The following is a 26,563-nucleotide window of genomic DNA, read 5'->3' on the forward strand; positions in this document are numbered from 1 at the left end:
AACTTACAATGTTTTGATCAATGCCCAAACCTTCATGGAAGGAGGGATTTTGCCCGTTAGGGGGATATTATAGTCTGGTAAAATATTTACGAAGAAAAAACAATTTGTTATTGTTTTATACAGCATAGGTTTATTAAATTAAATACTTTATTTCAAACAACAATTAACCATAGCTATTCAAAACTGCCTTCACTTTAGATACTTTATTAACATTTTGAACGACACACATTATTTCATATTTCATGAAGAGTATTGAATTCAGGCATAATTAGTGTATCTTTCTTCGTTTTATTTTTTTGGAGGTATTAATTAATAAAACATTGTTTTTATTTATTAAAATGTATAAAATACACAAAAAAAGCATTTTAAATAATTAATATTTGACCCAGAATTTTCTTGCCTTCTTGTTTCCTGTCTGAGCAGCGATGTCATGGTACAACTTAACAGCATCATTCAGATTCTTGGACTGTCGCATATAGAAAAAGCAATCACGACCCCTATTATTGTAATAGATAACATCTGAAAGAGAAATAAAATTGAAAATTAAATCTGAAATAAAGTTTTTTCAGTCAATAAGTGCCATTTTCACCAGGGGTAACGATGGCAGAAATGGCATAAACGTCGTTTTATTATACGGGTACCAACGATTTTAATCCAAAAAGATCAAGTGACCGGTGATTTTCGGGTGATCCTTAAAAACACTATTAATTGGGCAGCTCTTTAACCAGTTACAGGTTTTTAGAATGATTTCGTCATTTTATAAATTTACTATGTGGTTTTAAGGGTAAAGGGTACCCAATGCATAAAAGCAGAACCTTTACTGAGTCTCCTCTTTCTATCAGCACGTCACCAGACATATCGGTTACGTACATGAACTGTGTTAGCTAGAATAGGATTTTTTTTGTCACCCAACCAATTCGTTTCTCTTTTGTCTAATTGTACATGTATAACATACCATTTTTAGAAATTTCTCCATATGGTACCATGTCTTCGAGTGGTCTAATCAAACAATTTTGCAGATGAATCTCGCAAATACTGTAAAAGTTGCTAAGTCCCATCTTCTTCTTGAATGCACAAATTGGTGCCAATGTCTTCCTGAAAAACCAAACAAATCATTATTTGCAAAGTCAGAATAACTTACTTCCTATCAGTTCAGACCTCAGCTCTAGTCTTGCCTCTAGAGTGGTATATGCAAGTGCAATATATTTATATATATCAGAAGCTGCGTAAATTAAATCCTGCGTAGCCTTTTATAAGGGTTCCCTAGCTAAAGGGTTAAAACAGAACCCTGTTACTAAAAGGTCCTCTGGCCGTTCGTCTGTCGGTCACTAGGTTGTAATTTCATTATCAATCATGGCTAGAGATTTAAAATTTATACAGATGGTGTATAATTAGCATAAAGAAGCCTACTGCTTCTATTGCATCAAATACAAGAGGAAGAATTTGGGAGTAGTCTAAACATAATTTTCCATGCGATCAGCATCGATGCCCTTTTTTGCGAGGGAATAATAATCAAATAGACGCCGGCTCCTTCGGGGGAGGGAACGAGTAGTGTCAGACTTTAACTGGTTTTAGTACACGTGGTGCTGCATATCCTTGCAACGCGAGGGTTACGATGGCTCGAAATCATTTTAAAACTAGTGGTTTCTTAGTTTTACGCGAATGTTAGACATTGAAATACTTTTACGGATTTTATCGCGATTTAATTTTAGATTTCAGTTGCATGCAGGTATCATGAACACACCTGCAAAGGTGTCGAAACGTCGGTAACTAATCTAAAATTAAACCGCGATGAAAATCCGTAAAAGTAGTTTCATTTCAATATTTAAGAACTTACAAATTCTTAATACATTCCAAGTTGGGAGTATAACAGCGATCTGGGTTTTCTGTAGACAAATCCACGTCGTAGTAGTCGTAAGATATGGTTTCACTGTTATCATTTCCTTCCATGTATGGTTGGCCAGTAGTCCTTGTTGATGTGTCTGAGTGTACATCTTGTGAAAGATACACTCCAACTGCAAGCAAATAAATTCGTATGTAGAAACCATTTGTTTTGCCATGCTAATGAGATCAAGCCAATAAAAAATGGGTTATGATAAATAAGACCTGCTGAATATGTGTAAAATTTTCATAAGAATCGGTCAAGCCGTTTTGTAAAAGTTCAATTACGTATGAGAATATTATATTTTAGATTTTGTGGATGCCTGTTTCGTTTTCTACTAAATGGAGATGATTATAGACTTAACTGGCTGGTTATTTTATGAAGTGCTATATGTATTTAAGTACACTTAAGATTTATTTTGTTTAAAGGTTTGGTAAGTCACGTTGGGGGCTTATGTGTGGCTTGAACTCAGACACCAAGTCAAGCAAATAAAAAAGCGAAAACATAAACAACAAAACCAAACTATTTAATAACCATTGCTGTATTGTTAACAGCAATCATTACAGGCCTAGGACGAAATAAAATAAACTACGAATTTATCTAGATTTAAAATATAATAATTTAGACAAGCTTCTTTTTATGATAATGATAAAAAAATACTTACCACAAAGTGAAAATAAAATGATACCGATAAAAATATTCCTCATAGTGTGCACTTCACAATAAGACATGTACGATTGTCTTAAGTCGTCTAATTAAAGAAGTAATGAACTATCAGACTTGGTACTAACACTTAATTAGTTCGAGATAGAACGATTAAAATTAAATGGATATCTTCAAGCTAACTTAACAAAATGGTACAAACAGATTAGTTAGTTATCATCAGAAATATTAATATTTTTTTTAATTCGATATTTCTTTGGTCATTCATATTTTAAGTGAATCAAGGTGATTGCCAAAATTTGTTTGCCAGCTTTCATTTCAAGACGAGGCCTCAAGTTCAAATGTGGCTTTTTAAGTTAAGTTTAAAGGAAAACTTCAGGAGATCCTATACTGAATATAAACTTGGCAACTAGCAGTACTCTAGCCTGATAATTATCAATTCTCAAACCTTCGCCGGGGTTTGGAGGCACATTAAAATGATTGTGGTTGTTTATCCATATGTAGTAGTTATGAAGTCATAATAAATAGACAAATTCGGTATGCCTTATGCGCGGTATGAGTTTTCATTTACCCCTAAAACGTAAAACCTAAAAGATATTTATTCCTGAGTACAAAATCAATTGTTGAAAGGTACAGATATTAAAATGTATTTGTAAGAATATGGTTATTGTGATGTAACAAACATATCTGACTGGTTTTAAACTCGAATGACCAAAGAGGGTTCAGGATATAACCTAAAACTCCACGTGGGATTTTGATAATATTTATTTTTCAAACTATTATAATACCATAATTATAATCAGAATAACTGTTATAATTTGTATTTCCTTTTTTTCAGGTAACTAAAAACAATTTAAGAAGGTCAAGTGAAACGCATGTAAGTGAACTCAGAAGGGCTTTATTCTGATAAAATTGTAAATTACAAGGAATTATATTTCACTAAGAAATTGATTAGCCATCTGTTGAGGGCCTAGCAAGGGATGAAATTAAAGTGCTTTAACGGCGCTAAAACGGAGGTGGTATACAGCCAGACTTACACCGACTACAAATACCCCAGTTTTATTCTGACTCCTAGGAATGCGTTTTCTGCTGCTTATTGCCAATCAGGAATGGAGAAGAATTCTGGTTATTTTCATATCCTCTATATTTCCCAAAAAAGGTCGAAAATGATCCATGAAAATTTCCAACCGGTAAGGACAAAAGAAGTAGACATGTTCTGCCCATAACTATCAACTAGTAGGCTAAGTACAATCATCATAGTTCCTAATACTGATGTTAGAGAATGGCAATATTTTGGTAAAGGGAAAATAAAAATCGCCTTCAAAATTATATTTTAATATGTAGTTGTGTCAGTGAATGATGTAGGTGTCGTTGTATCTCCAACCCATCCATTTGCGTACAGCTTTGACGCTTCCTTCAAGTTTTTTGTTTGCTTGAAGTAGTACAGACAGTTGTGTTTCTTGCCGTTGAAGTAAAATATGTCTGTGGGATGAAAAACTTTCTTTTAATCCAGAAATTAAGTGGAGTTATTTTTAAACCATTATGCCAAAAAGAAGTAAAAAAAAAACAGTTTACAAGTATTATCAACAACCACAAAAAAATCTGTCGGCTTCCAATGTATAAGGATCTTGCTCAGTACCAGGATTTTACAAAGAGTAACTGAATCTCTGATCTCTTCAAAATAAGTTTAAATAAGTTAATGGCCTTATCCTGAAAATAATATAAACTTTAAATTTTGTGTATAGGTATTGATGTTTGTTCTTCCTGCAAGCAAAAAACACTGAACCAAAGGGATTTAGACGATACTTAGTACACATATAGTTTCTAACCAGGATTAACACAGGATTGTTGTTATGCCATTTTGATGTTTCCATTTGCTAATTTTCGGCTTGAAGCAGGCGGGCCCGTGGGCAACAGCTCGTATTAGGCTAGTTATTTGAGGCGAAACCTCAGATTAAAGAAAGTATGAAATAACCCGAATAGTAAAAACTCACCATCATCACTGATCGTCCCAAAAGCGAAATTACCATCAGTTTGAACTACACAGTTCTGGATGTGGACGTCACATATACTAGCCATAGTTACTAGACCCTTATCTCTTTGAAGAACGCAGATTGACTTTTTGGATTTCCTAGAAGTAAAAAAGGTAAACTTAGGATCCCTAGTCTATGCAAAAAATCTATATTATAGGACTGAACGAAACATAAAATCGTTTAGGTCACCATACCAAAAAACTTCGGACAGGCATTTGTGCGACCTGAGTCTGAGTGTTTTTGTGCATGTGACTTGAATGTTGACTAATCCCACACGACACAAGGATTACATGCAGACGTTTTTTTAAAGAAGAATAAAAGTAAGGCTAACTTTAAAACACTCTTCTATTCCTGGTCTAGTTGTGGGTTTGGAGTACGGCTACAGGTTTAAGGCGTAGTGCTATAAATGAGGTTATGATGAAAACATACATACAGCGTTTTCAAACATTTTATAAATGGTATGTAACATGTAACGTTTTTTTCGTCCATTTTAGGAGGATTCAGAAAGTCATCCACATTGAAAGGTTCGAGTTTTCCAAACATTGATATTTCTGGGTTTCCTTCTGATAAGCATATTATCCCTGAAAAAATTAAATTGTTATTTAATTCTACTCTTTGATTTATTTCGATTAATATTATGCTATTTTGGAATCATTTTAGAAATAAGTCCAAATATCCGAAACGCACTCATAAATCTAATTAGATTGTACTGCAAACTTAATTTAATACATTGAGTTTTTTTTTTAATTCTGTAATATTTTAATCCTTGCTGTTAACCGAACTGGATAGCGTTATTGATTTCTTTATATAAAAAAATATCTTTATAAACATACCCTATCACGTTTTTCGTATTTATCATAGTATACAATACACACAAAAATGACCTTACCACATACAGCAACAACGATTGCAGGCACAAAATATTTTCCCATCTTGCTCTCACGAAATCCGCTGTGTGATTGATCTGTTAAGCAGACGGGCTGTTAATTAAGACGATAATGAAGTTGTAACATCAAACTCTTGATAAGTTTTAATTAGATCATGATAAAACACTTCGTTCGTTATCTTCAAGCAGTTTGCCCTTTTTGGGGTGAAATGGGTAAGATAACTTGAAAGATTTTTGGTGAAGGTTAAGTTATTTTTTTTTAGATTCAGTCAGTTTTGCGTTTAATCTGTTTTTGGCTTAATATTATCAGATTTTTTTTGGTACAAAAAATAAGTACCAGGTTGCCTAAAAATAATGTAACCAAAATTTTAGCCTTTTTAAAGGTTAAAAGAAAGAGTGCTAAGTGGCAACAAAAATACATTATCATATGTTAGTATTTTACAACTTTAAAAAGGGCTGGACCGATTTTAATAAAATTTTAATGAAGGAATATTTTAAAACGTGGGTTTTAAGATTTTTTAAATCTATAAAATACCCTTATTGTAGAGAACACTAAAGAACTATCATTTTCACGATATAAAACGGACATTTTAAAATATGAAATTGTATTAGTGTCATATATCCCAGCAAAGATGACTAAACGGTTTAACTGTCCACGCCAGCCTTGGCGTTCCAGTTTCAGTCTGTAATATCTTGAATGAGGTCTCTAAGATATTAAATTCCCACTTTATTATTATTTAGAATTTATCTCACACTACCATGACTGTTCGTGTATTAATTTTATGGTTTTGGTATTGTTTTGTTTGACTGAAAAACAACATTGAAGGCATTGATTTAAAGATCGTTTTTCGGGAATATTTTTTGTACGTTAAATATTCAACCATACTTACATAAAATTATTTTTTTGTGTAACAGTAAAATGGCAAAAAAATTAAGATACCTCAAAGGCATTGTTTTTTTTAATGTGTTAAACAAAGCAATGAAAATGCTATCAAACGCCAACTCATAAATTCCAATAATTAGTTCAAGAGATAATATACTCCATAGAAGTCAAAATGTTTATTTTTAGGTTCTGATTTGTATGTATTTAATTTTTTTTAAGACAGCCATCAAAACAAAACCACTGCATTCTAATTCAATAAAACAATCAAACCTATTGTAACACTTTCGTTACGTCTTTTAATAATTTAATTAATATTCATTACATACCATCCACTAAAATAACGGTCCCATAAAGCAAATCCAATACTCCATCAATCATAGCAATTGTCCCCACGCTTACATACCTAGCAATACAGAGGAAAGAGACAACGCTATATGAAGAAATAATCTAATCTCTCTCTTCCTTTAAAAATGTCGTTCGAATTAGTAAGACAAATTTAAAAGTCATCACATTTTTCGTTTATAATATTGGTAGGCGCTCTGTCTTATGGCAAACAGATATTTCCATCTCTTTCATATACGAAAACATTGCTAGCGTTTCGTTCTTAATACATTCCACTAATAATTTAATGTATATATCTGAGAACAGAAAAAGATAACGTTTTACGCATAAAATTAAATATACCCATCTCCTTCTAGCAACGGAAATGTTGGCCACGTTTGAACGAAATGAAAAGATTGAACTATGAACGGAAGAAATGTAATTGGCAATCTGCGTTGCTCGCCATTAACTGGCATGTATAAACACAAAGTATAGGACACGGCAGTTTATTTGGCATTAATTAATATTAATTTTATTTTTAGGCTCTCGTGCCAAGTGTTTAAGAGATAATAGAGACGACGACTGTTTAATAATAGTAATAATCTTTTAATTTTTCACAAATAATTTTAAAAGGACACGTTTTTTCACCTTACTCTGAAAATAAAAATTGACGATGATAAAGCTCTAAGTTTAGGTGAGGTCTTTGTGACATTACAACTAACAAAAAATTTTAATTTTATATTTAGGCTCTCGTGCCAAGTGTTTTAGAGATAATAGGGATGACGACTGTTTAATAATAGTAATAATCTTTTAATTTTTCACAAGTAATTTTAAAAAGACACGTTTTTTCACCTTACTCTGAAAAATAAAAATTGACAATGATAAAGCTCTAAGTTTAGACGAGGTCTTGTGACATTACGACTTACCAAAATCTATACATAGAAGTGCCGTCACGCATAAGTGCCAATGATTATAATTTGATCAATTTACTTTCGTAATCATAGGTTAATATTAAACCAAACTATCATATTTTATCTAATCTTCTACTGGGCAAAGGTCTTCCCTCAAATCTTTTCTTGATTCTCTGTCAGTTCTCTGTCTTGGGCTACTTAGACCACATGGCACATACCAGCTCACATGGCTTGCTTTTAGATCGTCCACGTACCGCTTTCGAGTTGCATTAAATTCAAAGAGTTAAGTAATTGGACTCGTAAAGGTAGTAGAAAAATACTAAATCCAAAATTCTGCCAGCTAAACCTAAAATATTAATATGTTTTCTGGAGTATCGTACCCAATGATTAAACTTTATTACTAAGGCTCCGCTGTTTTACCGTTTGCCATTAGACTGCCGATTTTTTGCACTTTAGACTAAGTGTTCGTTCGATTCGCATTTGACCAAACTTTTAGATTCCTCTCGCTATTCAAGTTATTCCATATAAAAACCACGCTGTACCAAATGTGTAACGATGTAAAGGTTAATTAAATTAGGGAAAACATTTGCATCCATAATTCCCAGAGAGTCGCGTCCCGATGTCGGTTGTCGCACATGCTTATAAGCAATCCTATCATCCATGAAGAGCTGGAAATTGTGCCAGTACCAAGAGACTCTACAGCAGGACTGTTGAAAATGTAAAAGCAAGATAGAGCGATACGCTTTGCCTAGTCTCGTCTCTCTCCCACAATTGAAGCAGTCTTGCTTTATGCAGGGATGGTAGGCGCGTTGGATACTGTTTTCATACGGATCGATTACCTTTACTTATGAGTAATCTTGGATGTACTTTTAGTCGTTTCCATATTTAGCTTGCAGATTAATCTTATTTTTATACGTGTTACAGTCTTGCATTTTTCTAAATATACCATCAGGGTTTACATCTTCTTTTTTTTTCTAAAGTAATTAAATGATTATTTATCTGAAGTTTGAAAGTCTTTTGGCGATAAAAGCAAAAGTCACTAGACAAGATTGTATCATTGTCATTTTAAGATGACAGTGAAATACTATTGTTTAATTCTATGATTTTCTTTCGTACAAGAATTCACAAAAATACGTAGAACAACATAATCTATATAATTCAAAACTGTTGTTAATCCATTTAAAAAGAGATAGCGTTACTGTACACTTAACACCATCCCGTACTATCTCTCTCTATTAGATTTACCCCATTATATGGCCACTGTATTGTCTAAACCACAATATGTCCAGGAATATTCACCGAAGCAAACATCTTACATTATACCGGCGCGAGCAGGTGCAAATCTGGTTGTTATGGGAATTGCCATGATTTTGTATTTAGAGCGGCTCCCAAGCGACGTTTACGCTAAATCCATGCTGTTAATACGACAGTCAACAATAACGGACATGCTTGTACACTGAGTATGAATTCCCAAGTGGAGATCATAAATAATTAAGTAGGTTTATGTAGTAGTGAGTATACTTGCTTTTGTAGTGAGTTTCGCTTGCGTGGAGGTGTATTCACGAAAAGTAAAAAGTCTTTCAACAAAATCTGCAGCCACAATATTCGCATTTATATCACCAAAAGAGTTTTCTTTTTTTAAACGTTAAAAGAAAGGCTCGCAAATTATTTAATTGGATCCATTAAGTCACATGCCCAAAGACACCCAGACACATGTCAAGTATTCGTAGATCAGACACATGCTTGTCCTAAGCGAGAATCGAAAACGAGACAAGTTCCTCTCAGTCGGTTTGGCGTTATTAATCTCAACCTATCTATCTATCTATGCAGACAAAGTCAGTTTACTTCCAAATCTGACTGGTCTTCACCGGGCTGGCGGACTATTGTGGACAAGCTATATCTCCGAGCCCAATTTTTTTATATATAGAACTCTATACAACAGTCGAACTCACATAAATTTTCAAAAAAGAATTTAATTCCAATAAAAGTGTTCTAAGAGTGCCATTACCAAGCGTAAGAACAAACAAACTCTTTCAGTCAGTCTAATTTATTGACCTGAAAACGTCAAAATGAAAACGAGTAAATTGGCAAAGTAAAATCCAACCTTGATAAAGTATTGCACTTTTATATGACCTGATACAACACTAAAAGTGTTATGTAACACGTAGAAAGCAAGCCTATTGCAATTTGTTTGGCACTCTACCAAACTTCTGCTGAAATTACGTAACTTTCACTATCACCGACGATTTTTTGCGAGTTTCATATTTCATAAAAGGTTTTTTGTGTTATCATGAAAAATATTTTCTGCTAACAATATTTCCATCATTATCAGTATAATGCATGCCAAGTTAATGGCTCTTAAAATGCACTTTTTATTTGAATATTAAAAATTATAAACGAGAAAGTAACTTTACCCGTTTTTCTACGTGTATGGAACTAAAACGTTCAATTAATTTTCATCCAACTCGATATAGTTATTTCTCTGACAGAAACGGGTCGTTTTTCTAATCACAAAATTGACATACATTCGAGTGACCACGGGTAAAATAAAAAATCTATATAATTTCAAAAACCGTTTTTTAAGATGAATTCTATTGTCCACACATTTGCAATCAATAATTAACTAGGATACAGAAATGTCTATCACAGCATCGATGCTTATTAAATGCCATAGGTAGGCTTTCAGCTCGAAACAAGCGCTAAAGGCTTATCTTTGTATACGTGCGTCAGATTCATGCGACATTCAGCGTTACTATTAAGAGGATAAGGTTTAAATTGTTTTTTTATTTTATTTTTGGAACCTATGTGAACACATACTGGACAAGGTATCGTGTGAATTCTATTGTTAACACGCTAAACATTGGAAGAGTTAGATTTGTTTTCGTATTTTTAAAGTAGGTTTCATATGCGAAACGCTGTAGTTAACATAATTTCCAGTAATCTTTTAACAATTTGCTTTCTATGACTGCATTTGACGCTGGATAAGAACGACCTTTTTATACTTATTGGTCTTAAAACTCAGTTTTTCAAAAAAATGTATACCATTAACCAAAATAATAACACACCTCTACAAATCTGCAAAAATCCAAAAAACTTCAAGAATTCATAAAAGATTCACCTTAGTTGGACTTTCTTGCAGTCTACATCAGCCTTAAACTTGCCGCATCCAAACAATACAGCTTCGCGATTCCCTGGCATCATTGTGACGGCGACCCACATTCGAACGATTGTGCATTCATTCTGATGCACCAATTGAGAGACGCTTTGTTGGCGTACCGTACTAGAGAATTTAATAGCCATCTGGTATAACGAACGTTTTTATTGAATACGTGGTTATATGGAATTTTTGTTTATTCGTATTTTGGGAAGGTACTTTGGTTGGCGTTTGAGGTATGCTTGTGGAATTCGAGGAATACTAAAAAATATTTATAGAGATTTTTATTTGGTATCACGTCAGTTTTGGCTTTTCAAAGCTGACCACTAGTTCGCTCTATTTTACTGAATAGAACAGATTTTAATACTCTCAGATATTAGTTACTACATAAATTATATAACTAAGTATACTTGCGTATTAAAGCGATGCTAAGATAAAGAGAGTTAGTCGAATATAGTTTGTGTTTCTTTATCAAAATTTATTTACTAATCTGATAGAACTGTCAATATTTCTTGAAGAAATCGGATCGTTTTTTAATATTTCTAATAAGACTTAGCACTTACTATATTAACATATACTTTTTCATACATATACAATTACATCTAATTACGAGATAGCTCAGATCTGTAGGGAAAAAGATGAAATAAGTATGTTCTTGGTTCCACCTATCTACACCCTCAAAAAACAAATACCAACCCATATTTTCTAGAACAATCTCCTTTTATCTTTTGATTTCGAACAATTTGTCGCCTCAACTGTTGTGTCCCAATAAATAAATCCGGTTGACTCGCGAGACCTAACTGAGAACTCTCAATTAACTTTTATGACTCGCGCGGGAACGCAATCTTCCCAACATTCTATTTATTTTTTGTTAGGAACTCTAGTAAAATCAATAAGTGACAATTCTGTTCTGTTTTATATGGTCTTGTAGAAAATGTAGTCTAGGTAAAATAATGATTGGCGTTTGTACTTTCAAGAAAATATTATTAAAGAAGGAATCTAGTTTTTGCCCCCGCTTGCTATGGATTTCTTCTTGTGATTATTACAATCTTTCCAGTTCAGTGAATTTTCCTAGATTTTCGTTGTTGATCATGGTTGACAAGAGTTGCAATGATTGGCGTTTGCTGCTTGTTCTAAATCCACGTGAAATCCAGTATTCGGTTTAAATTCAATTTAAACTGATAAGACGTCATCTAAAACAAATATAGCCTACAGACTAACATCAAAAATATTTCACAATCAGAAATAAGATGGCTTAAAAAGGCCTTACTTGAAAATCTATTACATCGTAATTCAACTGTTACCTACTCGTAACATAACCCACAAGGTCTCTCCAAAAACCCAAATAAATTGAGACGCAGGATAATCCGTTCCCATGTACGAATAACAAAAGGTTAATTAATTTCTATCTCTACCTTTTTCGTTGATCGATGAGATAATACCGATAATCTCGTCTTAACGAAAGCCTTTATTAATCTCTACGATAGAGTTTATATAAATAGAGACATTGGCTTTGTATTGGAAAATTAGGATTTTCGAAAGCCGATAGCAATTAGGACTTTTCATGTATGGATTAAACGGCTTATTGTATAAAGCGGTATTTTTGATCGTTGGTAGAGTCTGTTAGGTTTATATGTTATCAAGTTATGTATTAGAGATGAGGCACGATAGTGGGTATAGAGCTGACTATTTAGCTTTGCTATATAGAGAGGCGTATTGAACAATGATGGTGGGTACTGGTAGACAAAATTGTATCAAATTTCTTTACATTACAAATATTCTTGGTATTAGCAATATTTTTATTGCAATTTTACCCGACGAAGACATAACATTTTTGTAGGATTAAACACGTGATTATGTTTTGATAACTGTTTTGCAATGTAAAGATTTGAAAGTGTACCGTGAAGCCCTGTAGCTTAATATATTAACCTTTAAATCTAACTTCACAAAGTAAGTTACGCAGTATTTAAATATTTCCGAACGAATTATTCAAATAGAAACGAAAATCCACAAAAAAGATTCTCGCAATCCAATATCAAAAGATCTAAATGTCATTCGATCTTTTGATTAGGTATGCTTTGACAAAAAAAGGTCCTTATAACGATACAATGCAAATGTTTACCACAGTTTTTATTTCAGTATAATGATGTGCAATTATTGTTTATTTGGTTCAATGAGCAGCATGGCTTTGAAGTATATTCTCTGTTCCTGTAATAAGGTACCTTATTATGTCCTGCCAAGCGTAGTTGTACATTCCAGTGCGCTTACCGATGTTTGAAGCAGGACTCTGGCTGATGTGTGAGAGAGACAGCGCTCTACATTACTTATACTGCCGTCACGTTTTCACGATGTCAACTGTCTTGTTTGCACCTGGTTGCATTTGCTAAATAATTATTGACAAATCTACCAAAGATTAAGTACACTATGAAGGAAATGTGTTAAGAGTAAACATTTAGTTATTATTATTGCACGCTTTGTAAGGCAATTAGGTGGATTATTAATAAGTATATGTGATAATAAAAATAGCTAGAAATTGTTGAATTGCTTAATTATAGTGGTTTCTTAGGTTTACGCGAATGTTAGACATTGAAGTAAAACTACTTTTACGGATTTTATCGCGGATTGATTTTAGATTTTAGTTCCCGACGTTTTGACACCTTTGTAGGTATCATGGTCACGGGCAGACTGGACTTGTTCAATTATTAAAGACTCGCGACATCTAGAGCCCCGTATAAATGGGCTAATGATAAAAAAAATTGGTTTGGTGACAAATTTTCGACCTAAACAACAGTTGCTCAGACTCGATCTTCATTTTCACTACTTGAAGTCAAAGTGGCAGCAGAAATACATCATCTGTGAAAAATTTTACAGTCCAGCTACCACAGTTGATGAAATGAAGCCCGGTGACGGACGGACGGACAGCAGAGGCTCGTAAAAAGGCCGGTCTAACTTGATGGTACCAATACTTTGGCTTATGTAAATATATATGTACAGTTATAATACAATACACTTTCACTTGTTTTAATACCAAAGCCTTAAACACACGATTTTCTTACACCTTTGAACCACTTAACTCTTTTGTAGTGAAAGACAAACATGCTTTAAGCGAAATGTTTGCCATAAATAGCGCTTACAAACATCTAGAAAATGAAATAACATGCTACAAAATACACATTCTAAAGACGCTATTAAAAGCTGGAAAGAAGAAATACTGCCAGCATTTCTGCTTTTAAACACACTTGTATTTTAGTGCCCGTGAAAGCGCTATGACACTGAGAAAAAGCTACGCCCTCCGAGCACTCGTATATAGGCCAATGCTTGAAGGTTTCATAAAAAAGTAAGAAAGTAGTTTTAAAAATGAATCTTAGGCCTACGTTCTCTACTTTTTCTGAGAATTATGTATGGTATTATGGTTAGAGGAGAAATAGGGTAAAATCTTTGTTTTGGTTAAGTCTTTTTAGTGGCTTAATATCTTGTTGATAAAGATGATGAGTATTTTGAACTGTCTTCAAAAAAGATGACTGACAAAAATACATATATTAAGTAGACTAAAAAAAAAACAAACGTGTGATGTGATCAGAAGAATGATGCAGAAGCGAGTTGTGCAATATTAATCTCATTAGGAACCGCAATTTATCACGGATTTAAAATAAATATTCCATATAAATCTTACTTATTCTACCCTTCCCTCGATTTGCAGCCTCTCGGTTTAATAAATAAGAGTCCTCACTTTTCTCGTACATTTATCCAGCAGTGAATACTGGTATATTGAACGAAGCCGACATTTTGTGAAATGAAATGTGAACGTTATAAGGCCCTAGGCTTAGATCTGTGCAGACTGAATTCGTAATTAAAGGGAATTTGTTTTAGGCATTTGAGGGAAAGATAGAGTCATTTTCATGATCTACTAAGATTTAAAGTAATGTAAGTGGATTTAATTGTCCAGGTTTAATATGGTTCCTCGATGATACCTCGTCATATTTTAGATTTTCAACAAGACCTGTTGTAAAATGGGGAAGTCTTAAAAAACAGCCTCTCAATGGCTTTCAATTAAGTCATGTTCTCCATTTTTTTATTGGGATAAAGAATTGGTTTAATGATATTTATATACTTCTTATGTAAACCTAGTTTTTCATATGTTAGACATAACGCTAAATAAAATTTTAAAAATCAATATAAAATGAACGTAACCCAAAAAAATACACTTGATAAAATCGAAAACCAAGTTCTACTACAGTAAACCTATGTTCAAATGCCTCAAAATACTACTAAAAAACATTAAAAATTCAACCGGTACAACCTATTTGGAAGAATCCATAATGTAAATTCTAACCTAAATTGCTAACTAGATGATATAGTGGCGTTGGAATGGATCGAGCTCGTTACGGCAATCACCGATGGCGTCCAATTACCACGAGATGAGAGTTAATTACTTTTGTCCTCATATTTTGTGTTTTTGTGAGCATATTCCGGGGGTTTGTAGACTAGAATTCTTTGGAATATTAGAGGAAAAATCACCTTTTGGGGACAAGATCGGATTTTTACAATATAAACGTCTTTTGTATATAATCACAATAAAAAGTTTGTTTTTAATATTCCAAATATGCTGTATTAGAGACAGGACGGATTATTGGTTTATATATATTACTTTTATGAAGTACCGATGAATTGATTTCATCCAATTTATTATCAACGATAATAGTTAAAATTCTGTACCAATTTGGAAACAACATTTTTCGACACATCATTCTAAAGCCACGTAAATTCTATTCAAAACCGAAATTGAATTGAAAATTCAAATACCCAAAACACGAAAACCTATGACATCATCAAATAGATTTCGAACACTCTAAAACATTCAAGCCAGTTACACACATCCACCGTATACCTGCAAAAGTGTTTTTTATTTTTTCCCCACTCAAAGCATTCCGTTTAAACATTTGGTTCACAAACGTGTGCCCGAATTGCTAATGCAGGGAACTTGAAAAGTGGAAACTGTGATACAAAACTCGGACTTTAAAAAGACTTGTAAATGAGTTCGTTTGGCGACAGCAAACACCTGACGTTTCTCAGGAGCCATTGAATAAAATTATGTTTAAAACATTCAATTAATGAAATTCAAATTTTGTTGCTTCCATGTCGATTGAAGTGATGGAATAATGTACTCGTAGCTAACTGCGTTGTTTGTGAAGTAAATGAGGGTCTATTGCGTCGTAGAATTTTCCTTTTCTTTCAATTTTATTATTCGTCTATTGTAAAGTCGCATGAGGCCAGAGAAGTCTCCCATTCCTGGAGATTTTAGATTCCAAGCGAAGCCATAAAATAGCCCTAAAGGTTAGGAGAAATATGAGGAGTAAGGAAACAATTGAAGACTAAATATGTTGAGTATTGAAAAGTTGTGTTGGTATATGATTTTGATGAATTAAGAATTATTTATTTTATACAGGTTTTTTTTCGGGTGGAAGATACGGGCTGCTGTGTACTAGCCCTACCTTTTTTTTAGAACAGTTAAGTGTAGTAGTTTTCATGGTATTTCAAAATCAGAATAAATAACTTTTTGTGTAGCAAAATTAAATATGAAATAACCTTCAGTACCTCACTTGGACGTGTAAGTTCTGCATATAAATTCAATCCGCAAACCTTAATAGAATCAGTTATGCTAGAAGGTATTTCGGCAGGTTTTCTTCCAATAATATTAACCCTCGAAATGCCAACCAATTTCAGACATATAGCCGGGACCGAATCATTATTCGTCTAACATAGTTCCAATATTGAGATGACAGGTCCAATATCCACTTCTAATAAAAAATAAGGACGGTAAGTGGGGGACGGTGCGGCCGAAAAGTTATCAGAAGTAAATAAATTTGCGAACATCTTTCTGTAATTATATTGATTACGTAGATACCGGTGTAGCAACACATCGTTAAGAAAAAGCTTATAAAACTGCACAAGTGCGAGTTTGACTTGCGATACTGAGTTAGATTGTAGCCTACTTGTACATCCACAAAAATAGTCACGATCGCTCACGAGGGTATGGTGTAAAGAGTCTATCCTTCACTTCTCGTAAGAAAGGACTCACAGGATAATAAATTCATCTCCTAATTGGCCTCTTAGCATATTTAGATACTTAAGGAGATCTTTTTTGTTATGGCAGGGAATACTCTTGGATACCCACTCCTGCTAGGAGAACACGGTTAGTGTCAGATTCTTACCGTCTAAATCTAACCCCTCGGCAACGACAGCTGCGTTTTGCACCCGGCATTTGGAATCGCATAGCTTTGCTTCACGTGGTATGCTTTAAGAGCTTTTTTTTATAACCTTTGACAATTTGCCACTGAATCTGAAAATAAAATTAACACGATTGAAATGGACTTTTTTAATCTCGAATTGGAACAATCAGTCCAAAATGACCAGATTGGGCCTTTCAATTTTATACTAAACCTGGTCCAGGCCGTAATGAATAAAGGATTAACGACCCTCCACTATATTGTGCTACATTGTCCCGTAAAATAAACAATCAGTGACTCAATTTATATTGTTTTACGGTGCAGTAGCTAGTGTAGGCGTATATTGTTGCCAATTTCAGGCTCTGTTTCTTCATAAAGGCTCGGGGTTCAATGAGTAACGGGAATGTTATCGGGAAAAATCAATTAGTGATTTTTCCTGTTTGTTTTTTTTTTCTTTGGAAAGGGATGAGAATTTTCGATGAAGCAGTGAATGGTTCTACGGAGTATGAAAATATTTTAACTAAAGTATTTTAATATTTAATAATATGTTAGATGCATATTAAAAAAAAACCTATATTGGTTAGGTCTAGGTAGAAAAGGTAAGTTTTTTTCTTAAGAATGTTGAATAAAATATTCAATATGTTAAAATAGACTAATGTTTAAAATGTAGTATCATATGTAATATTCGTTTGTTCAAAGTACCTATACAGTCAGTCGCAAACCAGCTCAAAAGCCATAAATTTATACGTAAGCAATCAAATTAATTAAGTAACTAGACCAAATCAATGGCACTTGACGTGCGATCCGTAATAAATTTAACCTTTATTGGGTTGAAACTCTGTAATTATAGGACTAGACATTTTCGGACACAAGTTCGCAGTTTGTTTATATAAACTGCCATATATGCTTCGTCCACAAGTCGGAATTCGGGAGCAAAAAACCTGACATTTGTCTTTTTTATCAAATGCTCAAAAGTTTGCTTAAAGATAAAAGACGGAAGAAGGAAGTTTCTAGAAATAAAAATGTCTTTCACACATGTTTAGGTTTTAATTAGTTTTGAGTAAATAAATAGTTTGATGTTCAAGCGAAAGTTTAGGAGCTAATTTGTAAATACTTAGATAACTATTCATCTAAACATTTCTCCCAAAAGTGGATGAACGGTAACTTTATTTACCCCTATAACCATACAATTTTGTAAACTTGTGGTATGCTTCTTGTAACTAAGAAAGAAAAAACGCTTTTCTTATTTTTAGAAGGCTTATTAGCGTAAAAAGCTAACAAGTATGGACAATTACAAAGGATGTCTTAGGCCACATCCGGCCTCTAAGGGCGGCAAAAATCTTTGACACCAGATTAAAGCTTGGCGTTAACAATGTCAAAAGAAGAAAAGGCTTTATTTAGAGACAAAAGACGGATAGACATTTTAAAATGCCTATTATTATGATTATACAACAGCACCACTTAATACACATGCCTCCGCCAAAAATTAGCAAACAAAGCGGCTTAGAGAGATTCCAAAATCATTTTTTGGGCGCTATAAACAGATACACATATCGGTCAAACATATACCCTTCTATAACAGCTCGTGATCTGAAAATGGCTAGACCGATTGTCAGAGCATGTCTTAGCACTGTCACTAAAAGACCTCTGTCAAAAAAAAAACACACACACATAGTGGTTATATTCACATCACCACTATAAAATACACCTATAGTCGCTCCCTGTTAACAACTGGTACTTAGCTGAATCCGGTTAGACTGGAAGCCGACCCGAACATAGTCGTGAAAAAGGTTCGGACGATGATGAGAATATATCTATGACGCCACACATAAAAATCACTGGTCAACTTCCCCTCCGCTCCCCCCTCACCCCGCGGTTGCCGCTCGCGGGTGGTTGCGGTCCGCTACGTAACTAATGCTTTACGATTAATTAGTTAGGTGTACCGCACCGCAGAACATGGATGCAAACACCGCAATCGTGTTTGTGAATTATAGTTGTATTGTTAATAAATAAATAATTATTTATCGTTTAGGAAAAATGGCGTACATTACGAATATACAAACTCAATACTCAATATTTATTTCTTGAGTTATACGTTTTCGACCAAGAATTTTTTTTTATCTCTCGAAATACACTTTCACCATACAAAGCCCATAATAAAGTTATAAAATTTTCTAGACAGAAATATTCTACAGATTTTTTCTTCAAAATTTGACGATCCTGAGTCATAAATCTTAACAACCGGTAAGAGCAAAGAGGCTCTCATACTTTTATTATAATAATAAAACCGTATCTAAAGACCAAAGTTTTATTTCATTCTGGTCCTGAGATCCTAAATTAGGTTGTATAAAATTTTATTTTTACTTAATTTATCAGTTTTTATGATTCTATTTTTTAAACGATTGTTCATGTTTTTATTAAAATTCATTAGCTCGTAAATTTGTTAAAACTTAAAACGTTTTATAGTCTAGTGTATTTTCTAAAAGAGGTTTTGTTATTATTGTACTTTACTTTATTAATATTCCTAGCGAGCAAAATTCTGGATGGATTAGGTCTAATTTTGAACTACTTAGGTTAAGTATGTTTAGTCTACGGATGATTTAAAATGTATACCATTACAGTGTGTTTACGAATTAACGACACTATTTACGAAGACATTAACGGCGAGCGTTTAGGTGAGAACGTTTAAAAATAAATCACCAAGCCCTAAATAAAATAATAAATAATAAATGCGGACAACATCACATACATTGTTCTGAACCCAAAGTAAGTTGCTGCAGCACTTGTGTTATGGAATTCAGATACAACGAAGGTACCACAAACACCCAGACCCGAGACAATGTAGAAATGTTAATTTTTACATTGACCCGACCGGGGATCGAACCCGGGACCTCAGAGTTAGCGACACCTTGAAACCGGTGCGTACGCCACTCGACCACGGAGGTCGTCAAATATTACAACAGAGATTCATTAACTGAGATCAATTCATGCTTCCCTGTAATTTAGGTGCTGGTGATGATGGTGTGTGATTTCAGCGTTTATGTTCCTAGAGTAGATAACTCTAGGAACATAAACGCTGTAGGTATATGACAGTTTAGGTGACAGCTTTTTCATTACCTAATGACAAACAGTTTATTTTTATACCAACTTAATCTTACCATAATATTACAATAAAAATACCAGCCTTACTCATTAAAAAAAGATATCTTAAAAATATTCCTTAATTAAAATAACTAAATAAAAATGTGATGACCCTATCGGCCGACGTCCTATCATCCCGAATTCTTTACGATCGTATTTTTACTGGTTTATTCGTAACCTCGGGTCCTTCGTAGCAGAGAGTCTTCTATAAAAGGACCAGCCCGAAGCAATCTCTCTCAAATAAACTTTGTAGGCGCGAGATATAACAGGCCGATGAATAATTAACTAGCTGTACTGATCACGGACATAATTGGATGGATTTTAGAAGCGTCACCGTCACTATGAAAATAAATTTCAGTAGATCTATGTTCATCACTCTATCAATTTTTGTTAATTTTAATAGCTTTAGGTACGCAATGAACTTGAGCTCCTGAACCCTGGCTTTACTTATTTTGACTTTATTATTTTAAAAGATAAACTCTATGAATTATTTGAACGAACTCTCGAACGAATAGGTTATCGTATTATAAGGTTTTAAATATATTATGATGATCTCGTAAAACTTGTGTTCAAATTACACTTTCTAATCTTTATTTCGGCTTAGGCTAGAGCCACTTATGGGCAAACCATTTTTATCTCAAAGTACTAAATATAAAACACAGAAAATAATTAAAAACGCTGTGAAGTTTTTGTTGGATTGAGGATTTAAAATAGGCTAAAGAAAAATTCATCGTTTCAGAGACCGACCAAAAAAGTTCTTACTTAAGAGCCGTTGTTAAACTATCTTTGTTATAGAGGTAGCCAAAATACATTATCTGCAAAAAACATATTTGTCTAGCTATCTCTTTTTATGAGATACATCCTGTTGACAGACAGATAGACCGCGGGGCCACAGTCATTGGGTTTCGTTTTACCACCCTTTGGATACAAAACCCTAAAACCAGCCACATATAACTCCAAGCCACAGTATCAGCGTTTTCTCTCAACAAAAATACAATTATTATTTTTAAACCATTTTTATTCGGAATACAAAACGAACTCAAAATGATTTATGAGCTGTCCGATGCCCGAATTTTGTGTCCGACATTAATTTTCTGTTCTTTCTTTCATGTAACATGGTTCGTAACGAAGGAAAGGATTTAATTAATTGTAATTTCTTAAGAATCTTTGTCGCAACAGCTGAGTTACATGCCGTTGAAATTTAATTGAATTTATAATTTAAATTTCGAGACAATAATAACATTGATGACCGAGCTATTTCTGCGATCATTTTAGAAATGGGAGATTGATTAATTTACTTGCAACGTAGTATAGATTATAACACTGATTATCTTATTATTGTATGTATTCATTTTATTTCTTATTTCTGTGTTATGTATGTTTATGTATGTATACATTTACATGTTTTTAACAATAGTGCACCACCTACCTCTGTACATACTGATAAATTTCCTGTCCATCCAAAGGCTTTTCTGGAAGATATCGCTTTTAGCGATAAGACCGCTATTTTGGGTGTTAGACATGTATCCCCTTGTAAGTATTTTAAAGGACCGCGTTTTCGTATCATATAGGATAAAATCTATGAAAACAAGAGTTTATGTAGTTTATGGTAGTTTTTACATAGCAAACACAAGAAAATTCGAGGCAGAAGGTTTTGAAGTCAAAGGACCATGTGCTATGGCTTAGGATGGGAGAAGACCCTAAATTTTATAAAACTGATTTACTTTCCCAAACCAAGTGGGATCCTTAATTGTATGATCACCATCGTTGTCATAGTATTTTGTCATATGGGTCAGGTCTCAAAATAATGGAAGAGGCAGAATTTATTAAAGTGTGTTTAAAAACCAGTGAACGCATAAAAGATTTCTTTCAATTTTAGTAAGAGGAAAAAAGGAGATTAAATTGTTAAACAAAAAACGTACTAGTTAAATGTGCCGTAATATTTTAGAGCGGGCTTTAATAATAAATTAATGGTGCTGCGGGCTCAGATCACGTACTGTTTGTTTTGCTCTTGTACTTAAAAAATATATATTTTTACTTCTATTTAAGCATTTATATTTTTAAAGATCTCTCCTTTTAACTACAGCGAGGTAGTTACTTGTAATTATACATCGTGCAAGTTAAGTAATGGGCGCTAAAAATTATCTCAAGGATTCCATCAATATAAGTGGTTTTGTGTATATAAAGTATATGTAATATTTGTTTGTTATTCATTATTACATCCTTTTTTTTTTACTTTCGAACATTCTTAATATCCAAATCCGAAACAAAAAAGGCTTATTCAGCATACGCCGACACCTCAAAGCTTAAAATTTAAATTACAAATTTCACACATATCCTACGAATAAAACTTCTTACAGAAGGCCTCGTTTCAGAGTTAATGCTTTTCTAGACCGTAACATACCGTACTTGTATGATATTTCTTCGTGAATGAAATATGGTACTTGCCCCATTTCAACGTTAGGGGCAAGAATTCTTACCCCGAGACTTTATTAAAGCTATTTTGATTTATATTCGTCGTGCGTGCTTGTTTTAGTGCATTAATAAATGTATGGTTTATGAAATAGTTTTGTGATATTAAATTAATTTTGTCGCGTAAAGATTGCCTTGAACATTTTATATTCGTGTTGTATTTAGGTCAGCTAGCTGTTCTGGTACTTTGTCTGCGTGGTTTTAATTATAACTGTTCTAATATTTTAATAATGACTGATGAATACTCCGTAATTGAGAACTCTTTCAAAATTATATCTATTGTAGCTAGGTCCAATTTTGATCATAATCCATGATCGCGATCCACACTGCATATGTAGACGAGATCGTAGGGTCTACAATTGCTTGGATAATGATTATTGTTTAAAAAAATTGTCTTCAATGTAGTATTATGTTATAATTATGAGCGTAGAAAAGAAGACAGAATTCTAACTCCTAAACTTCATTTCGACAAATTTTATGAAGCAAAAAATTTGTGTGGTATTTTCTGTCATCGACTCCCTCGTCTATCATTTCTTGTGGATCAAATTGCTGGATCGATTATGAAAAAATGTTGTATGAAGTTAGCGCACAGGTAACGGGTAAATATTATCGCTCAACTGCTAAATACTTTAATTTACATTTATTGCTTCAAAAAATCAAAACTCGTCATCATCATATAACAACCGATAAAGCCATTTAATAAAAGGTATTTTATTTACAAAACACAAAATTCTGTATTGTTCAACTTTCGTTTGTTTTCTACGAATTAAATCAAATTTAGAAACATTTTTAAAGTTTATTACCGAGGTCTTTGTCAGTACTCAGACGAAGTTTTAAGTGAACCACTTTGTTAAATATTAAGTAAAAAAGGGTTTTTGGATGGTTTTTAGAGGCTAAGTAAAGAGCGGAGGCGAGAAAGAGGTTAGATCTTATTGTTGAACAATTAAAGTAATTGAAAGTGAGCTGTATTTAATAGTTCATTAATTGTTACTCAAATACTGTGAGTACCTTTTTATGTTTGAATGTTGTATCTTTGTAATTACTGCGTGGATAGCCGAGTGGTTGAGGTTCGGTGGAGTCGTTTTTTTTAGAATTTATCCGTAATTAACTGTAAAAAAAGGTTTTAAACGATGAGATGTGGGAAAGAATAGTAGGTATAAATTGAATGATTTCTATACTAACTAATGAACTATTAATAGACTAATGAAATCCTATTAGTATTAGCTCGTAGGATTTTTTTAATCAGTGAAAACCAAGATATAAACGTCTATATATTAGGTGGTGATCTTCATATTCTTTTTCTTATAGCGCTCTTCCAACTAGTGAAAATTAACAATCAACTTATTGTAGTCCACCTTATAGGTAGCTCGAAGGAATAAATTCATCAGTTTTCTTATAAAATCAGACGAGTAAGATGAACCCTCTCCTACTGAGACTAGGACAAAAACATTTGACAATAATTTTCCACGTTCAAAAATCTTAACTCACAAACATCCTTATGTAAGCGGATTTTACAGTCCTCAGAACGATTATTGTGTAAAGAACCTTCAAACTGTTTACCAGTAGACAAGATGTTGACTAATACTTCACTTAAGATTTTCTGGTGTTTGTATTGTACTTACGATTGTACTTAAGGTTCAAAATCGCTTAACCTTAATCTCTTCTTCAAAATAAGGCGTGCCATTTTTTATTTGCTTAGAAAATAATCACCAAAAATACTAATACGGCAATTGAAAAAAAATCTACTGAGCTGTAAAAAAAAGCAGTTGATAATTATACAGTTTTATACATTCAACATGGATTGTTACAGGGTTATAGCTGATGTGGACGCAAGACGCCGCTGTTGACCATGTAGTGAACCGAATTTCTTAGCATAAGTTCGCTTGCACTCATAGGATAAGTTCTAAATATATATATATTTTTTAAGAAACGACTACCACTAAGCTAATATTTGTGTCTGGGGTTCTCACAAACATTCACGTCGCATACATAAAGACTCAACTCAGAACAAGTATTTCTAGATCACACAAATGCTTGTCCTATCCGGGGATCGACCCCGCGACATATTTATTTCGTGGTTTAATGTACGAAATTCATTCCCAAAATGATTTCTCTATTTTTAGACATTCAAAGCATACTATTCCGATCTCTTTCGCTTATATTTCGTACCATAACACCAAAGCCTTTCAGTTTAGTTTGCGGTCAGGGATTTCTCGTGTACCCAGTTATATAGGTGTACCTTTATGCCACGTACGTATTGATTTACTGTATAGACAGAGACCTTTTACGGGTATTTTCTTTGGCTTTCATGAACAAATATAATAATTATTGTTTTACATGCTGATGGTAGATAACACTGAATGTTGCTGGTTCTGCTATATTTTGTATGATGATGGTGATTTGAGATCTTTCCACGACGAAAGTGTCAATATGAACGTGAAATCAAAACACATCTTTATCTTAGTGCTTTGCTCGCTCACAAATACCTTTATAACTATTTGTGTTTTGTACCCAAAGAGTAAAACTGAAAACCTGCAATAAGGGCTGACTGTTCGTCAGAATTTTTAAAGGCTTGCTTTTTGGCTGATACGTACCGAGCCATTAGGATTGTCCGAATGGTTTGGCACCTACTATGACACCAGCCTTTAGACAATGGTAATTTAAATAATTATATAATAAAAAACAGGCGTATTATATTTAATAATTATCCTTTTTGTTTCAGATATTAAACGCTCCACTAGGTAAGTGGAAAATAAATCTTCAGCTGACATATTTAAAAAATATATCTGCCTTTTAAATTCGTTATGACCTTCAACTGCGTAATTTGAACCATAGCTCTGAACCGAATAAAAAATAATCCAAATTTTGTTTTGAAATTACAAATTATTCGAGAGTGCCTAAATAAAGCCTCATTAGTAGACGTCTTAATAACGAAGTTAATTAAATTGAAATCGAAAAGTTCTACCTTTAAGTTTAATCAAAATATAAACTTAATTATAAAACCTTTTATTTCAACCTATAATTTATAAAGATATCTTAATTAACAAATCTGTCTTAGATAGAAAAGTTATAAAATTTTTCCTTACCTTTTTATATTAAGTATCATCATCAAAAAGCAATAAAATTTTATTATATAAAATAGTAAGAAGATTATTCTTATCTTTTCTTAATATTTTTACTCTTGAATTAATCTAGTACGTAGTAGTAGTAATCCACTAGAAAATATGAAGAAGCCAACGTATAAAAAAGTTGACGTCTTTTTCCTAGGTTATTACGTATTGTTTAACACAAAGTCACAGCAATTGCGATTTCAGCTTCCAGCAGCAATTAAGGTAAAAAAAAAGTTTAAGCTAAAGGTAAAGATTCTGTTGCGGTATCCCCCAAGGTTCAAAACTTAAATGTAAACATCTATCTGGCTAGTCGATCCATAGTATAACCGATTGCCCATCGGTTAAACTAACAATTAAAATCAAATAGCCCACTTTGGACTTGAGTAGACGTTAACTGCTTAGCTTGCCGAATAGTTGATGTCACCACGCCAAACTCACTGTGTCGTTCTCTGTCGTTCTCCACGTTCTACAAATGTTTGTGTGTTGAAATCTTATTCAGAGTCTGGATATCTTTGTGCATATTGAATAATTTTAAACCCTCTATACTAATAATTTAGTTCCTTGGACCGAAAGATGTTATTCATAAAAGAAATCTTCAACATGGTTAGTTCTGCTCGACGATCGATGATAAATATAATGTGAGTAACACTCTCATGCTTCACTCCCCTGTTCCAGTGATTAATAGCAGGCTTTTACCAAAGCACGGTCAGCGTCAACTAAAAATGTTTAAAATAAACCAATAATACGTTGAGGTTAAATTACAAAGTCACACCCACGCTTTTCAATTTCAAGCCTTCTCAAATATCCATTGAATTTTGCAGTTTGAAAACAGAGTAGGCCTACTGAAGTGGAATCTTATAACTTGTAAAAGCCTTCGAGT

The 26,563-nt window shown here is 33.3% G+C and overlaps 2 protein-coding genes and 1 long non-coding RNA gene across 3 annotated transcripts in view; 1 reads left to right on the forward strand and 2 right to left on the reverse strand.

Moving 5' to 3' along the window:
- Positions 1-25,687, forward strand: part of LOC113495488 — a 90,596-nt gene extending 64,909 nt beyond the window's left edge. The window contains exon 3 of the long non-coding RNA XR_003400724.1: positions 25,296-25,687. This is a non-coding gene — a long non-coding RNA (uncharacterized LOC113495488). The remainder of the gene's footprint in view (positions 1-25,295) is intronic.
- LOC113495487 lies at positions 20-2,098 on the reverse strand. The gene is made up of 3 exons (XM_026874267.1): positions 1,838-2,098; positions 956-1,095; positions 20-519 (listed from the first exon to the last, which is right to left on the reverse strand). Exons 1-3 carry the CDS (start codon positions 1,948-1,950, stop codon positions 374-376), a joined length of 399 nt encoding a protein of 132 aa, XP_026730068.1. The 5' UTR covers positions 1,951-2,098; the 3' UTR covers positions 20-373.
- On the reverse strand, positions 3,356-5,816 carry LOC113495486. Its single transcript, XM_026874266.1, has 4 exons — positions 5,468-5,816; positions 5,012-5,159; positions 4,540-4,676; positions 3,356-4,027 (listed from the first exon to the last, which is right to left on the reverse strand). Exons 1-4 carry the CDS (start codon positions 5,508-5,510, stop codon positions 3,879-3,881), a joined length of 477 nt encoding a protein of 158 aa, XP_026730067.1. The 5' UTR covers positions 5,511-5,816; the 3' UTR covers positions 3,356-3,878.
- Positions 25,688-26,563: the final 876 nt, after the last annotated feature.

The sequence above is a fragment of the Trichoplusia ni genome, chromosome 6 (assembly GCF_003590095.1).
Source record: "Trichoplusia ni isolate ovarian cell line Hi5 chromosome 6, tn1, whole genome shotgun sequence".
NCBI lineage: Eukaryota > Metazoa > Arthropoda > Insecta > Lepidoptera > Noctuidae > Trichoplusia > Trichoplusia ni.

Excerpts from the sequence above, each read along its gene's own strand:
- LOC113495487 (XM_026874267.1), bottom strand. The coding sequence starts at position 1,950 with ATGGAAGGAAATGATAACAGTGAAACCATATCTTACGACTACTACGAC. Across the intron at positions 1,096-1,837 it reads TTGGAATGTATTAAGAATTT|GAAGACATTGGCACCAATTT; the intron begins GTAAGTTCTTAA and ends TTGGTTTTTCAG. Across the intron at positions 520-955 it reads TGGAGAAATTTCTAAAAATG|ATGTTATCTATTACAATAAT; the intron begins GTATGTTATACA and ends TTTCTCTTTCAG.
- LOC113495486 (XM_026874266.1), bottom strand. The coding sequence starts at position 5,510 with ATGGGAAAATATTTTGTGCCTGCAATCGTTGTTGCTGTATGTG. Across the intron at positions 4,677-5,011 it reads ATAAAATGTTTGAAAACGCT|GAAATCCAAAAAGTCAATCT; the intron begins GTATGTATGTTT and ends TTTTACTTCTAG. Across the intron at positions 4,028-4,539 it reads TGGGACGATCAGTGATGATG|ACATATTTTACTTCAACGGC; the intron begins GTGAGTTTTTAC and ends TTCATCCCACAG.